The sequence below is a fragment of the Macaca fascicularis genome, chromosome 10 (genome assembly GCF_037993035.2).
Source record: "Macaca fascicularis isolate 582-1 chromosome 10, T2T-MFA8v1.1".
Classification (NCBI taxonomy): Eukaryota; Metazoa; Chordata; class Mammalia; order Primates; family Cercopithecidae; genus Macaca; species Macaca fascicularis.
The window spans coordinates 6,832,868-6,847,077 of record NC_088384.1 but is presented as its reverse complement, the minus strand read 5'-3'; the positions used below and the strand labels follow the sequence as shown (position 1 = coordinate 6,847,077).

The following is a 14,210-nucleotide window of genomic DNA, read 5'->3' as shown; positions in this document are numbered from 1 at the left end:
CCCTGTCCATTGTGAACAGATGGGCAAGCCGAGGCCCCATGACGGAACCAGGATCTGACTCCAGACTGGTTCTCAGCCGGGCAGCAGCCCCCAGCCTGCCATGTGCCGGCCTGGACCTGGGGATCTGTGACAGTGGACTAACACCGTGAGCAGTAATGTGGCCACACCTTGGAGAGTCCCACTAGGGCTCTGCGTTCCCCAGGAGGCCACATTCATGGACAGTCTTGAAAGTCAGAAATGGAGGCCGGGCGCGGTGGCTCAAGCCTGTAATCCCAGCACTTTGGGAGGCCGAGACGGGCGGATCACGAGGTCAGGAGTTCGAGACCATCCTGGCTAACACGGTGAAACCCCGTCTCTACTAAAAAATACAAAAAACTAGCCGGGCGAGGTGGCGGGCGCCTGTAGTCCCGGCTACTCGGGAGGCTGAGGCAGGAGAATGGCGTAAAAACCCGGGAGGCAGAGCTTGCAGTGAGCTGAGATCTGGCCACTGCACTCCAGCCTGGGCGACACAGCGAGACTTCGTCTCAAAAAAAAAAAAAGAAAGTCAGAAATGGGTCAGGCGGAGTGCTCAGAACATGCACATGCTGAAGCCTGAGGACTCCTGGCTCAGTTAGGGAACTGAGGCTGGGAGGGACGAGGTCTGGGGGTGGGCGGCGTCCTGGGGCTACCTGGTGCGTCCAGCACAGCTGGCCACGTTGCTCCCTTGACGGAGAGCCTCTGCGATCCTGCAGCAGTGTCCTCTGAGTACCTGCTGTGCACCAGTCTGAGGCCACGCCCCTCCCCTCCAGCGGGGGAGGCCGACCAGTGAGTCCCCTCCGTGTCCCACCATTAGCTGGAGGCTGGGAGCATCCCAGGCAGAGGGAACAGAGCTGGGGCAAGGCCCACTTGGGACTACGCCCTCCTCATCCAGAGGGGCTCCCCATCCCCACCTGCTGATGTAAAACCTGCCTACCGGTGTGTCTCAGCTCAGGTGGTGCCCTGGCCGCTGGAGAACTTTGAGCCACTCAGGCTCGGTGTAGCCCTGGGTGGCAGGACCTCAGCCCGTGCCTGATGGGACCTTCTTCCCCTGGTCCGGGAAAGGCTCCTGAGCCGCTCATGTGTGTCGCCTGCCACCTGGTGGCCACTCTTTGGACTGCAGGGTCCCAAATGAGAGCCCGAACCCTGCCCCGTCACCAGCCTCAGCCACCAGTGCCACTGCCTCCTGCCCAGATGACCCAAGGGGCCTCCTCCCCGAGTCCCCATGTCTGCCCTCGGCCCCCACAGTCTATTATTCTCCATGCTGTGGCCAGTGAGGCCCATTTACAACTGCCTGACCACAGGCTCCCTGCATCCCCAGGATGGAATCCCCGCCTTGACCTTACATGGAGGGCCTGTCCCCATCTGCCCCCATCATAGCCCCACAACCTGACCCCATGGCTTGCCTGCGTGGACTTCTTGCCGCCCTCCTGCTTCATCCCCTTGGACATCAGCTCCAGTGGGGCAGGGGCTGTACCTGCCTAGGAAAGTGTAGACGTCCAGCAGGTGCCAAAGTCCATACGCTTCCACAAGTGGAGAAACTGAGGCACAGGGGTTAGGTAACTTACCTAGGGTCAAACACAGGTTGCTGGCAGGGTGCAGGTTCAAACCCAGGCATTTGACTTGAGGTCCTGTGTGTCCAGGCTGGGCCTAGGCTGGAGAAGAGAGACCAGAACCTGAGCTAGTGTCAGAGCTTGTGGTGGCAGGATCTGCTGGGCCGGGCCTGGGATCAGCGTGGGCTGGGCCTTCCCCGCAGCTGCCCCTGCACGAGGACCCAGTGTGCAGCGAGCAGCAGGTGCCGAGGTAGGCGGGGACACAGGTAGCCTCTGGTGTGACAGTGCCCATGTCTCTCCCCAGAGAAGCGCCTCCTCCGCCGCTCCCGCTCGGGGGACGTGCTGGCCAAGAACCCGGTGGTGCGCTCCAAGAGCTACAACACGCCGCTGCTGAACCCCGTGCAGGAGCACGAGGCGGAGGGCGCAGCGGCCGGCGGCCCCAGCATCCGCAGGCACTCCGTGTCGGAGATGACGTCCTGCCCCGAGCCCCAGGGCTTCTCCGACCCGCCCGGCCAGGGCTCTGCCGGGGCCTTCAGGTCCTCCCCAGCACCCCACTCAGGGCCCTGCCCCAGCAGACTCTACCCCACGACCCAGCCCCCTGAGCAGGGCTTGGATCCCACCCGCAGCTCCCTGCCCCACGCCAGCCCGGAGAACCTGGTGGACCAGATCCTGGAGTCCGTGGACTCAGATTCTGAAGGGATTTTCATTGACTTTGGCCGGGGCCGGGGCTCTGGCATGTCCAACTTGGAGGGCTCTGGTGGCCGGCAGAGTGTCGTGTGAGGCCTCACAGCTGGCCTTGAGTTTTTACTGACACGTCCCCATGTGCGGAGGTGTCCATGTGGCGTGTGTGTGCGTGTGTGTGTGACTTTTTTACTCTGTGCCGTCCCGCCAGCCCTGGTGACCTCCTCACTGGCCTCAGTCGCTTTGTGTTTCTGTCTTGGTTGGAAATACCATCAGCCTCCTAGGCCCGGCCCAGGTATGTGTCAGGCGGATGAGTCAGCGTTACCTGGGGGCCTGGGTCAGGGACAGGGGTCGGTCGCTCGCTCCCACGCTCCTCCTGCCCCAGTCCTCTGGCGTCCACACCTGCCCGCAGAGAATGTGAATCTGGTGGGGTCTGCCCACGCCGGGCCCCAGAGTGACCAGACTCCAGCACACCTGTCTCTTCCTGCCTGGGGTGGCCATGGGGATGGAAAGGGGTGGAATAAAACCTGTCGACCCAGCTCATGTCTGCGGTGCCTGCCCTGGGGACGCCCCTTCAGGGTGCTCACCCTCAGGCCTTTGCTACTTTCTAGGGAGCACAGGTTCCCAGGGTCTGCGTGGTGGGGGCCGACCTGTGCCTGTTGTCCAGGCCTCCCTACTGCTCCACCATCCCTGTCACTGATGGCAGGATCGGGAGATTGTGGACGGAAGGGCTGGGATGCTGGGGAGTGGGACTGGCCCTGACTTTGCCCCGGCCTTAGCAGGAAGCCTTGGAGGGAGGGAAGGAGGGGTGGGGGTGGGATCTGCCAGCTCCTCCCGTGCTACAGAAGTGCCCAGGGGGCCTGGGGGGTGGTGGTGACCTGCTGAAGGCCACCTGGCCTGGGAAGGACAAGCTAGCACCTGCTCTCACCTCCCCTGCAGCCTCAGACAGGTTTTCCCGAGTCCCCAGGTGGTCAGGATTCCCCCCTCAGCCACAGCAGGCAGGGTCTGCTCCCTGTACGCCCCTCAGTGAGGCCCAAATGTTACTGAGAGCCAGAGGCCAGCCCAGCACCACGGGCACTCTGACTTTCAGGGCAGGAGCTGAGCCTGGGGTAGGCTTCCCTGGCCAACCCCGCCCTTTTTAAGCATCGGGTCAGCGTGGCCTCCATGGGGAGGGGTGTGGGGGTCTCTGATGGCGGGCATCTTTCCACACCGCGTTCACCAGCTGATCTGCCACCCCAGCAGCCTTCCACGCGCTCGCCTCTTGTGGCATTGATTTTCTCAAGGTGGGGAAGGAGTGCTGACCAAAAGAAAGGCCCAGGGCAGGGGAACTGGGTGGGTATGAGCCGGGCGTGAGCAGGAGGCGGCCATCACCTGACCTCTGAGTCATGGCCAGAGCTGGCCCAGGCTGTCTGCCAGCAGAGCCTTCGGGATGGAGGAGTTTGCCTCTCTGGTGGGAAAAGCAGACCTGGCACCCCTGCTTCAGCTCAGGATAGGAGGGTGTAGGGGTGGGGGCGGGGGGAGCTCCGGCTTTCTGACTCTGCTGAACCTCAGTTTTGTCATCTGTGATATGCCAACCCTGTGGAGCTCTCTGAAGCTGCTCGGAATGGGTAATAGCCCCAGGCAGGGCTCAGCTGGGCAAGGAGAGGAGCAAGAGCGGCCTCAGGTCCCAGGCCTAGGGGCAGGTGGTCATTGAACAGGAAACCAGAACCTGGTCTGAGAACCACTAGGCCAGGCTGACGAGGCCGAAATCCCTGAACCAAGCTCTGGCTCCCAGCTGCATCATGGAGCCAGAGGTGGCCTGGCTTGGGGAGTAGTGGGTGACCATTAGCAGCAGGGTTGCCAGCAGTCATCTCAAGGCAGGAGGACCAATGACCAGAAGCCGTGGCAGGGAGTTGCTGTCTGGGCTCTGTCTTCACTAGGGTACTAGACCCTCTATTCTGCCCCCGAGTGGTGGGGGCCCCATCATGGGGGGTCAAGCATCCTGGACGCTACAGGGCCTAGGGTGGCCCAGGCACTGGTGGCCCCTGCTGGCTGGCACTTGGGCCCATGGCAAGGCGATCCCTGAGCTCTCTGTCCTCCCTCCCCGGGGCAGGAGAGGAGGCCCCTGGGCAGCAGCCAGCAGCATCCCTAACCATAGATGGGGGAGCTGCAGCCCAGGAGGTGGGTGCTGGGCCTGGGCCCTGCAGCAGCCCAGGGGGCTCAGTGGGGACGCCAAGGAGGTGACGAGGCTACACTCCCAGCCCTGTAAAGCAGCAGCCCACCAAGAGGGTGTGTGTGTGTGTCCCAGCCTTGCTCCCAAAGATGTCAGAGGTGATCTGCATTCAGACATCTTAGAAATTGGTCACCTGTAATCCCAACAGAGTCTCGCTCTGTCACCCAGGCTGGAGTGCAGTGGTGCAATCTCATCTCACTGCAATCTCTGCCTCCTAGGTTCAAGCGATTCTCTTGCCTCAGCCTCCCAAGTATCTGGGACTACAGGCATGCATCACCACACCCAGCTAATTTTTGTATTTTTAGTAGAGACGGGGTTTCACCATGTTGACCAGGCTGTTCTTGAACTCCTGACCTCAGGTGATCCACCCACTTCAGCCTCCCAAAGTGCTGGAATTACAAACATGAACTGCTGCACCCTGCCCGTTTATCTTTTAAGGAATAGAGTGACTCAGGGAAGAGGCATGGGGAATCGTGCGCTCCATCCTGTCTGGTCTTCAAGGCATCCCTCTGGAGAGCTGCGCCTTGTCACAGAGTCAGGGCTTGGTGACATTATGTTGACAACAGAAATGAGCAGATGGCTTCTTATATTTGCTGCTCTGTCTCCCACACCCTAAGGTTTGTTAAAAGAGTGAAATCGCTGGCTAATTAGTGGTTGGTCTACCATGGGTGTCTCCAGGGATGTCCCCAGTGGGGTGGATTCCTCTGCATCTCCAGGGCTGGGGTTCTAGAAACTGCTTTATCGTTTTCGTCTTTTGTGTGTGTGTTGTAAGTTTTGCGCAGGATTCTCATGAACGCTCTACCCCTGACCTCTCAAATGCACAATCTCAAGCCCTGGCCGCATCTGCTGACCCTGAATCTGCATTTCAGCCCCGCTTTGGGGTCTGTGGGCTTGCCGGGACATGGGAGCCTCACCCGCACTGTGACAGGGTCTGGGGGGAGGTGGCACTTAGGAAAACCCAGGGTGGGTCACGATAGCCTTCCTGGAGACCCTGACTGCACCCCTGCTGAGAGCTCAGATTTGCTTGGGTGTCTGTGTGTGTGTGTGTATGTGTGTGTGCAAGTGTTTGGGTAGGGGTGTGGTGTGTGTGTGTGTGCAAGTGGGTGGGTGTGTATGTGTGTGCATGTGTGTCTGTGTGTGTGCAAGTATACACCACACAGCAGCTAAGCCCTGGCAGGAGGTCTCAGAGGTGGGTCCATTGGAGTGCTGGTGCCCACCCCGTGTGCCCTCTCAAGCACTCACTTTGCACCCCATGGTGTTCATCTCTAGAAGGACTAGCTCCGTTTCAGGAAGGTGCTGCTGGGTGGGCTGTGGCCCAGGAATCACGAGGTAGGGGGCGAATGTGCTCTCTGGATGTGCCGGCCCTGGGGAGAGGAAGAGGAGGAGTCCCAAAGGTGGAGAGGCCCGCAGCCGAAGCCCCTCCCAGAGGAGGGAAGACTTCCGAAGAAGAGAGAGGGACTGGGAAGCGTGTAGGCTAAAGGGGTGCCCACAATAAGCGTGGACCCATTTGTCATTTTCCATTTGACCATGAAAGTAATAGCTTACAGCCAGGCATGGTGGCTCACACCTGTAGACCTAGCACTTTAAGAGGGTAAGGTGGGTGGATTGCTTGAGCTCAGGAGTTGGAAATCAGCCTGGGCAACAGGGTGAAACTCTGTCTCTTTTAAAAAATTGTAAAATTAGCCAAGTGTGGTGGCACGTTCCTGTAGTCCCAGTACCCGAGGCCGATATGGGAGGATCACATGAGTCTGGGAGGGCACACGGGGTGGGTTGCGGTGAACTATGACCACACCGCTGCACTGCCGCCTGGCTAACACAGCGAGACCCTGTCCCTGCTGCAAAAAAAAAAAAAAAAAAACAAAAAAAACAAAAAAAAAAACCTATAATTATGACTTCTGGGTCTACACCCAAAAACTTGGAAGCAGGATCTCAAAGAGATATGTGCACACCCGTGTTGTTCGTAGCAACGTTCTTCACAACCACCAAAAGGTAGAAGCCACCAAGGGTCCATCGTGAGCTGAATGGATACGCAATGTGGTCATCCATGCAGGCGAATATTCCTCAGCCTCAAAGAATGAAGTCCAAATAATAATAATAATGAAGTCCTGATACATGCTACAACATGAATAAGACTTAAAAACCTGATGTGAAGTGAAAGAAGCCAGCCAGCAAAGACCACATCCTGGATGATTCCATTCCAAAATGTTCAGAATAAGCAAATCCGTAGGGACAGAAAGTAGAGTGGTGGTCGGCAGGCCCTGGAGGGGGGTTTAAGGAGTCGTTGATGGGATTCGAGTTTAATTTTGCAAGATAAATAGAGTTCTGGAGATTGCACAGCAACATGAATGTTACTTAACACTACTGAACTGCACATTTGATTGTGTGTATTTTACCACAGTAAACACACAAGGAAGGGGAGAGAAGAAAGGAGGGGAGGGGAGCAAAGGAGGGAAGGGAGGGCAGGAAGCTAGCTTCCACCTTTTGACTGTTGTGAAGAATGTGGCTATGAACACGAGTGTGCAAATATCTTTTTGAGATCCTGCTTCCAATTCTTTTAGGTATAGACCCAGAAGCCCTTTTTTTTTTTTTTTTTTGAGATAAGAGTCTCACTCTGTCGCCCAGGCTGGAGTGCAGAGCCGCCATCTCAGCTCACTGCAGCCTCCACCTCCCGGGTTCAAGCGATTCTCCTGCCTCAGCCTCCCAAGTAGCTGGGACTGTAGGCGCCTGCCACCACACCCAGCTAATTTTTGTATTTTTAGTAGAGACAGGGTTTCACCATGTTGGCCAGGATGGTCTCAATCTCTTGACCTCGTGATCCACCTGCCTAGGCCTCCCAAAGTGCTGGGGTTACAGGCGTGAGCCACCTGCCCGGCCGACCCAGAAGTCTTATTTATAGGTCAATTTTTTTTTTTTTTTTCGGTGGGGACAGGGTCTCTCTCTGTTGCCCAGGCTACAATGCAGTGGCATAATCACAATCACGGCTCACTGCAGCCTCAACCTCCCGGACTCAAGTGATCCTCCCACCTCAGCCTCCAGAGTAGTTGGGACTGCAGACACGTGCCACCACACCTGGCTAATTTTTTTTTAATAAGGAAGGGAGGGAGGGAGGAAGGGAGGAAGGGAGGGAAAGGAAGGGAAAGGGAGAGAAGGAAGGGAGGGAGGAAGGAGAAAAGAAAAGGAAAGAAGGAAAGATAGAGAAGGAAGGAAAGCGGAGAGGAAGACTCCTTTCTTCCTTGGAGTCCCCTGTAGCTGCTTTCCTCGGGAGCATGACCTGATCGTCTTGGTCTCTCTACTGAGACTGGAGTGGAGGGACACAGCACTCCATCAGGGGGACCGTGGTCCCCAACTCCAGGAGTGTCCAGCGGTAAAGCAGGCAGTAGCCTCAGAAATGCTGGGAGGAATAGGGAGGCCGCTGAGGCACGGGAGCCTCAGGGATGCAACTGGCACAGACTGGAGATGAGCCCCTAAGAACCACGATGCTCTTCCTGGTCCCTGTGTAGTTGGGGGTGGCGATGTGACCAGCCCTGGCCAGTGAGTTCTAAGTGGAAGTGATGCAGGGCACTTTAGAGCTGGAGTGTTTCATTGCCAGACAGAGACCCCTCCAGGGCTGTCCTTCCCTCTGCCACAGTGGTTGGCAGTGTCCCAGGCAAGCCTGCTCCAGCAGGCAGACGTGCGGCATGGCTACGGTGGTGGAGGCCCCTGTGATTGGGAGATGCTTGTTGCTTGGCACAACCAGGTTTGACTTGACGCTACACCCTTTTTCCCAGTACTCTAGAATCACACAGTCCGTGAGTGGGGAGAAGGCTGGCATGGGATATTTCGTTGTATATATTTATGTATGTTATACACCCCTCATGGGCAGAGCCAGGACCTCCAGGGTCTGATCCTAAGTTGGGCACTGTGTGACATTGCGCAGGTCACCCTGTCCTCAGTTTCCCGATCTATAGCTGGGATCTTCCCCAGCTATGAAATCAGTGACCGGTGCTGTTTCTTTGCCTGTCTGTGCAAGGTGGACTCACATGCAGAGCAGGGCTATTAGATTGTAAACTCCAGACACCTGACAAAGGAGCTCTGTGCAGGTGACAAGCATCGGGCAGACGCCTACTTAATGGTTTTTGACCTGAAGGTAATAATGGCTTAATAATAAACGGGTGGTTTTACCCCCAAGAACCCTTCTCCTCATTGACTGATGTGTTTGCAGAGAGCTCAGAACTGCTCTCACAGGCTGTAAAAAGCTATAAAAATGTAAACTATCATCGACATCATCTGCAAGAGGAATTTCTCATGCTGACAATTCTCTCCTCACTATGGGGATTCATGTCAGCCTGTGTTTGGTGGGGGAAGAGGCCAGGGGAGCATCAAATATGAGGATGTGGGATCAGGCGGGCTCTTATTTGCAAGCAGCCGAGGCAGATGCCAATGATCATGCAGAGAAGGAGTTTACTGAAGAATGTTGCGAGCTCCTAGAGCTGTCATGAGGTGGATGAGCCAAGCCCACTTCCAGGAACAGTGTCCCAAATCACCCCACACGACAGTGGGCCTGATGGGAAACCGGCAGCATTGCAGCCACCTCACAGGGAAGGCTCCCAACATATGGGGAGGCTCCCACTGCCCAGATGCTCCCTCAGCACAGCGGGCTCCCATAATACGGGGACGATCCCACTGCCCAGATGCTCCCTCAGCACAGCGAGGCTCCCATCATACGGGGACGATCCCACTGCACAGACGCTCCCACAGCACAGCGAGGCTCCCATCATAGGGGGACGATCCCACTGCACAGACGCTCCCACAGCACAGCGAGGCTCCCATCATAGGGGGACGATCCCACTGCACAGATGCTCCCACAGCACAGCGAGGCTCCCATCATAGGGGGACGATCCCACTGCACAGATGCTCCCACAGCACAGCGAGGCTCTCATGATATGGGGACGATCCCACTGCACAGACGCTCCCACAGAGCAGCGAGGCTCCCTTCATAGGGGGACAATCCCACTGCACAGACGCTCCCACAGCACAGCGAGGCTCCCATCATAGGGGCACGATCCCACTGCACAGATGCTCCCACAGCACAGCGAGGCTCCCATCATACGGGGACGATCCCACTGCACAGATGCTCCCACAGCACAGCGAGGCTCCCATGATATGGGGACGATCCCACTGCACAGATGCTCCCACAGCACAGCGAGGCTCCCGTGATATGGGGACGATCCCACTGCACAGACGCTCCCACAGCGCAGCGAGGCTCCCATCATACGGGGATGAGCCCGCTGCACAGATGCTCCCACAGCACAGCAAGCTCCCATCATATAGGGATGATCCCACAGCACACATACTCCCATTGCATAGATGCTCCCCACACACTGAGAGGCTCCCATCACATAGGGAGGCTCCCACTGCACAGATGATCCCATTGCACAGATGCTCCCAGCACACAGAGAGGCGCCCATCGTATGGGGATACTCCTGCTGCACAGATGCTCCCCACACACAGAGATGCCCCACTTACACTGGACCAAACCCAACTGCCACCAGCGTCGATACCCATTATGTTCCAGGCACTTCACTTTGTAGCCACTGTGCCCTCCCTCACCACCCAAGCTGGGCATCGTTGGGGACACCCTCTTCAGGATTATGAATTCTAGGGCAGCCTCCTCTCTCATGGTGGACATCACAATGGTGCAGCCTGTCACTGTCTGGGCCCTGGTGGCAAAAGGACCGGGTAAACCCGTTGTCAGGCCACCCTGGGGCTGTGAGATGTCTGTAAGGTCTTGAGTGCCAATATGGTAAATGCATTTGAGGGGTGGGCAGGTCGGTACACAAGCTCAGCGTCCACCCTGCTGTCAACCAGGGCAGCCGGAGCACAGCCGCCTCAGCTGCAGATCAGAAGGGTTTCCATTATTAGACCCAAAGATCCCAAAAAACAGTGGAGAGCGCACACACCTTCAGTGTGCCGGCAGCACTAACCACACAACGCATTTGCTCTGACACGGGTCCAGGGCACGAAGTAGACGGGCAGGGGTCAGGGAACCTGCCTGGGTTTCTGGGCCAGGCTACACAGGGATAAAGCAGGCCCCTTAAGCGACTGAATCCCAGGATCCTGGCCCATAAAGGGAGAGGGTTGGAAGATGATCTTCCACATCCCTTTATCCCTTTTGCCCTAACCTGGCAGTCATACACCCAAATCGGGGGGCAGTGTTGGCTTCGTGGTTTTAATAAGGTTAAAAGCAGGCCAAGTCTTAGCTCAAGCAGCTGGCAGGCTGAGTTAATTTGGGAGAAAACAAATGGGAAGCCCAAGACCTTGGACATAGATCTTTTATTCCCTCTTCCTTGAAATTCTCCATCCCCAGGCATTTATTTATGTGGAACTTGCTGCTTGGAGGAGAACCAACTCTGCGACTTCAGAAACATTTGTAAGAGCAAATTTAATAAAGCCGAGAATAATACCATTCAGATGTAATTCCTTTACTTTGCATGATTATTCCTTCTTTGCTATTGCAAGGCATTTGAAATGCAAGGAGTTATTGTGATAGCAACAAAAGGAAATGGCTAACTGGTTGATTACTGATTAAACAGTGCTTGGGGGAAAAACAGAAGAAAGAACTTGAAAAGGGAACCGGCCTGGGTTGCACAGTTCTTTTATATTTCTTTTTCCTTTGATTATGAATGGCAGAGCACACCTGCATTCTTCGCCACACAATCATTCGGCATTGTTGCTTTATTGTATGTATGTTAATATCGCTAAGCTATGGTGGCGAAATTTGTATGAGATTTTCACAAAACACAAATGCAAGGAGGGTGGTTTTCCCCCTGACATCTCTTTTTTTTTTTTTTTTTGAGACAGAGTCTCGCTCTGTCGCCCAGGCTGGAGTGCAGTGGCCGGATCTCAGCTCACTGCAAGCTCCGCCTCCCGGGTTTACACCATTCTCCTGCCTCAGCCTCCCGAGTAGCTGGGACTACAGGCGCCCGCCACCTCGCCCGGCTAAGTTTTTTTTTTTTTTTTTTTTTTTTGAGACGGAGTCTCGCTCTGTCACCCAGGCTGGAGTGCAGTGGCCGGATCTCAGCTCACTGCAAGCTCCGCCTCCCGGGTTCACGCCATTCTCCTGCCTCAGCCTCCCGAGTAGCTTTTTTAGTAGAGACGGGGTTTCACCGTGTCAGCCAGGATGGTCTCGATCTCCTGACCTCGTGATCCGCCCGTCTCGGCCTCCCAAAGTGCTGGGATTACAGGCTTGAGCCACCGCGCCCGGCCACCCCCTGACATCTCTTAATGCTGTAAAATTATTCTGCCAGCCGTAGGCCGACTAGGGGGGTGGTTTCCCTTACGCCTGTCCAAAGTCGCTTTTTAAAACAGAAACCCTACAAATTGCCCTTCTTTCATGAGGGCCGGATCTTACATGGTAATATAAAAAATGTTTACATTCCACAACAGGAAAAGAGAACCCTGCACCCAGTGCCAGATGAAAACGATCAAGTGTGTGTACGTTGCTGGAATAAGACATTGTCACTCCCTTGTCATGTTTTGCGAGCATTCATTGCTCTCAAGCACACTTCCTGTGTTTGACCTAGAAATAGGCTGCACTTCTGATCTGCCCAGAGGCTCAGCTATCTATGTTCATTAGAAGGTAGACAGCACCACACTTTCTTACCACGTCGAGTCCTTTGAGAGCCAGGAAAGTATAAAATAATAACACACAAATTGTGTTGTGTTCGTTGAACAGGCCGCAGGCTAGGATGGTTACGAATTCTTTGCACAAGAACAAGGCAGCTGCTTAGGTGTTGAGAGAATGAAATGGAGGTTGTCCGTTCATATTGTCAGAGGGGTTTGAACCAGAGGGACTCCATCTTGAATAGGGGCTGGGGAGAATTAGGCTGAGACCTACTGGGCTGCATTCCCAGGAGGTTAGGCATTCTTAGTCACAGGATGAGATAGGAGGTCAGCACAAGCTGTAGATCACAAAGACCTTGCTGATAAGATAGCATGCTGGGCCGGGCACGGTGGCTCACACCTGTGATCCCAGCACTTTAACAAGCCGACATGAGTGGATCACCTGAAGTCAGGAGTTCGAGACCAGCCTGGCCAACATGGTGAAACCCCGGCTCTACTAAAAATACAAAAATTAGCTGGGTGTGGTGGCAGTGCACCTGTAATCCCAGCTACTCAGGAGGCTGAGGCAGGAGAATCACTTGAACCTGGGAGGCGGAGGTGGCAGTGAGCCGAGATGGTGACACTGCACTGCAGCCTGGGTGACAGAGCAAGACTCCATCTCAAAAAAAAAAAAAAATAGCATGTGATAAAGAAGCTGGCCAAATCCCACCAAAACCAAGATGGCGATGAAAGTGACCTCTGGTGGTCCTTACTGCTCATTATACGCCAAGTATAATTCATTAGCATGCTAAAAGACACTCCCACCAGTGCCATAACAGTTTACAAATGCCATAGCAACAGCAGGAAGTTGCCCAATATGATCTAAAAAAGGGTGGACTCTCAGTTCCAGGAATTGCCCGTCCCTTTCCTGGAAAACCCATAGATAATCCACCCCTTTTGCCTCCCTCAGAGTCCCAAGTAGCTGGGATCCTCCTGCCTCAGCCTCCCGAGTAGCTGGGATTACAGGCACCCACCACCATGCTTAGCTAATTTTTGCATTTTTAGTAGAGATGGGGTTTCACCTTGTTGGCCAGGCTGCTCCCAAACTCCTAACCTCAGGTGATCCACCCACCTCAGCCTCCCAAAGTGCTAGGATTACAGGTGAGAGCCATCGTGCCCGGCCAGCTTGGATCATTCTAATCTCTTCTGAAATGAGGGAGAAACCACTGCTGAGAGCCTCTGGAAAGGCTTGGTGGGCGGCAGGGGTGCTGGGGGGGCGGGTCCCAACTTCATGGAGGGTATGTCTTTATCAGCAGCGTGAGAATGGACTAACACGTCCTCTAATCAGACTCCTCCACAACTGTCCAGTTTTCATCAAACCGAAGCGTAGAAATACACACTGTTCTGTTGCTTTGGATCTTCATTTCCTTATGAAAGTTCCTGTGTCAAAATAAACCTTACATTAAACACATGTGTAGGTTTTTCTCTTGTAAATCTGTCTTTTGTTACGGGGGCCTCAGCCATGAACCGAGCCATGGTTGAGGAAAAGATCTCTTTTTATCCCCAACACAAGCACTCCCTGTGTGCCAGGCTCTGTCATCAGGGCTTGGGGAGAGAGAAAGAGGGGGCACGATAAGCCCCAACCATCCAGGCAAAGTACAGTTACTCTGGCCTGAACTGCTCACTGTGGCTGGAGGAAGGCCTGTGTTGATTGGCGCAGGCCCCGTTCCTTCCAGAACCTGAAATAATCATTGTGGCAGGGAGTCGTTGACCTAAAGGAAAAAACGGAGGCAAAATTAATATAAGTAAGAGTATATTTGGGGGCTGGGCACGGTGGCTCACGCCTGTAATCCCAGCACTTTGGGAGGCCCAGGCGGGCACATAACCTGAGGTCGGGAGTTGGAGACCAGCCTAACCAACATGGAGAAACCCCATCTCTACCAAAAGTACAAAATTAGCTGGGCGTGGTGGCGCATGCCTGTAATCCCAGCTACTTGGGAGACTGAGGCAGGAGAATTGCTTGAACCTGGGAGGCAGAGGTTGCAGTGAGCAGAGATCACACCATTGCACTCCAGCCTGGGCAACAAGAGCGAAACTCTGTCTCAAAAAAAAAAAAGTATATTTGGGTCAGGTTTGAGGACTGCAACCTGGGAGTATACATTCAAGTT

The 14,210-nt window shown here is 55.1% G+C and overlaps 1 protein-coding gene across 14 annotated transcripts in view; it reads left to right on the top strand.

Annotated features, from left to right (window-relative positions):
• Positions 1–14,210, top strand: part of LOC102145378 (proline-rich protein 5) — a 180,831-nt gene that overhangs the window by 66,297 nt on the left and 100,324 nt on the right. For 7 of the 14 annotated variants that reach the window (XM_074003573.1, XM_074003566.1, XM_074003564.1 and 4 more), the window contains one exon: positions 1,873–8,636. The exons of the other annotated variants lie outside the window; for them this stretch is intronic. In XM_074003573.1, coding sequence (XP_073859674.1) covers positions 1,873–2,348 — 476 coding nt within the window. In that variant the 3' untranslated portion in view covers positions 2,349–8,636. Of the gene's footprint in view, positions 1–1,872; positions 8,637–14,210 lie in introns of those variants that run through there. 14 annotated transcript variants of the gene reach the window in all.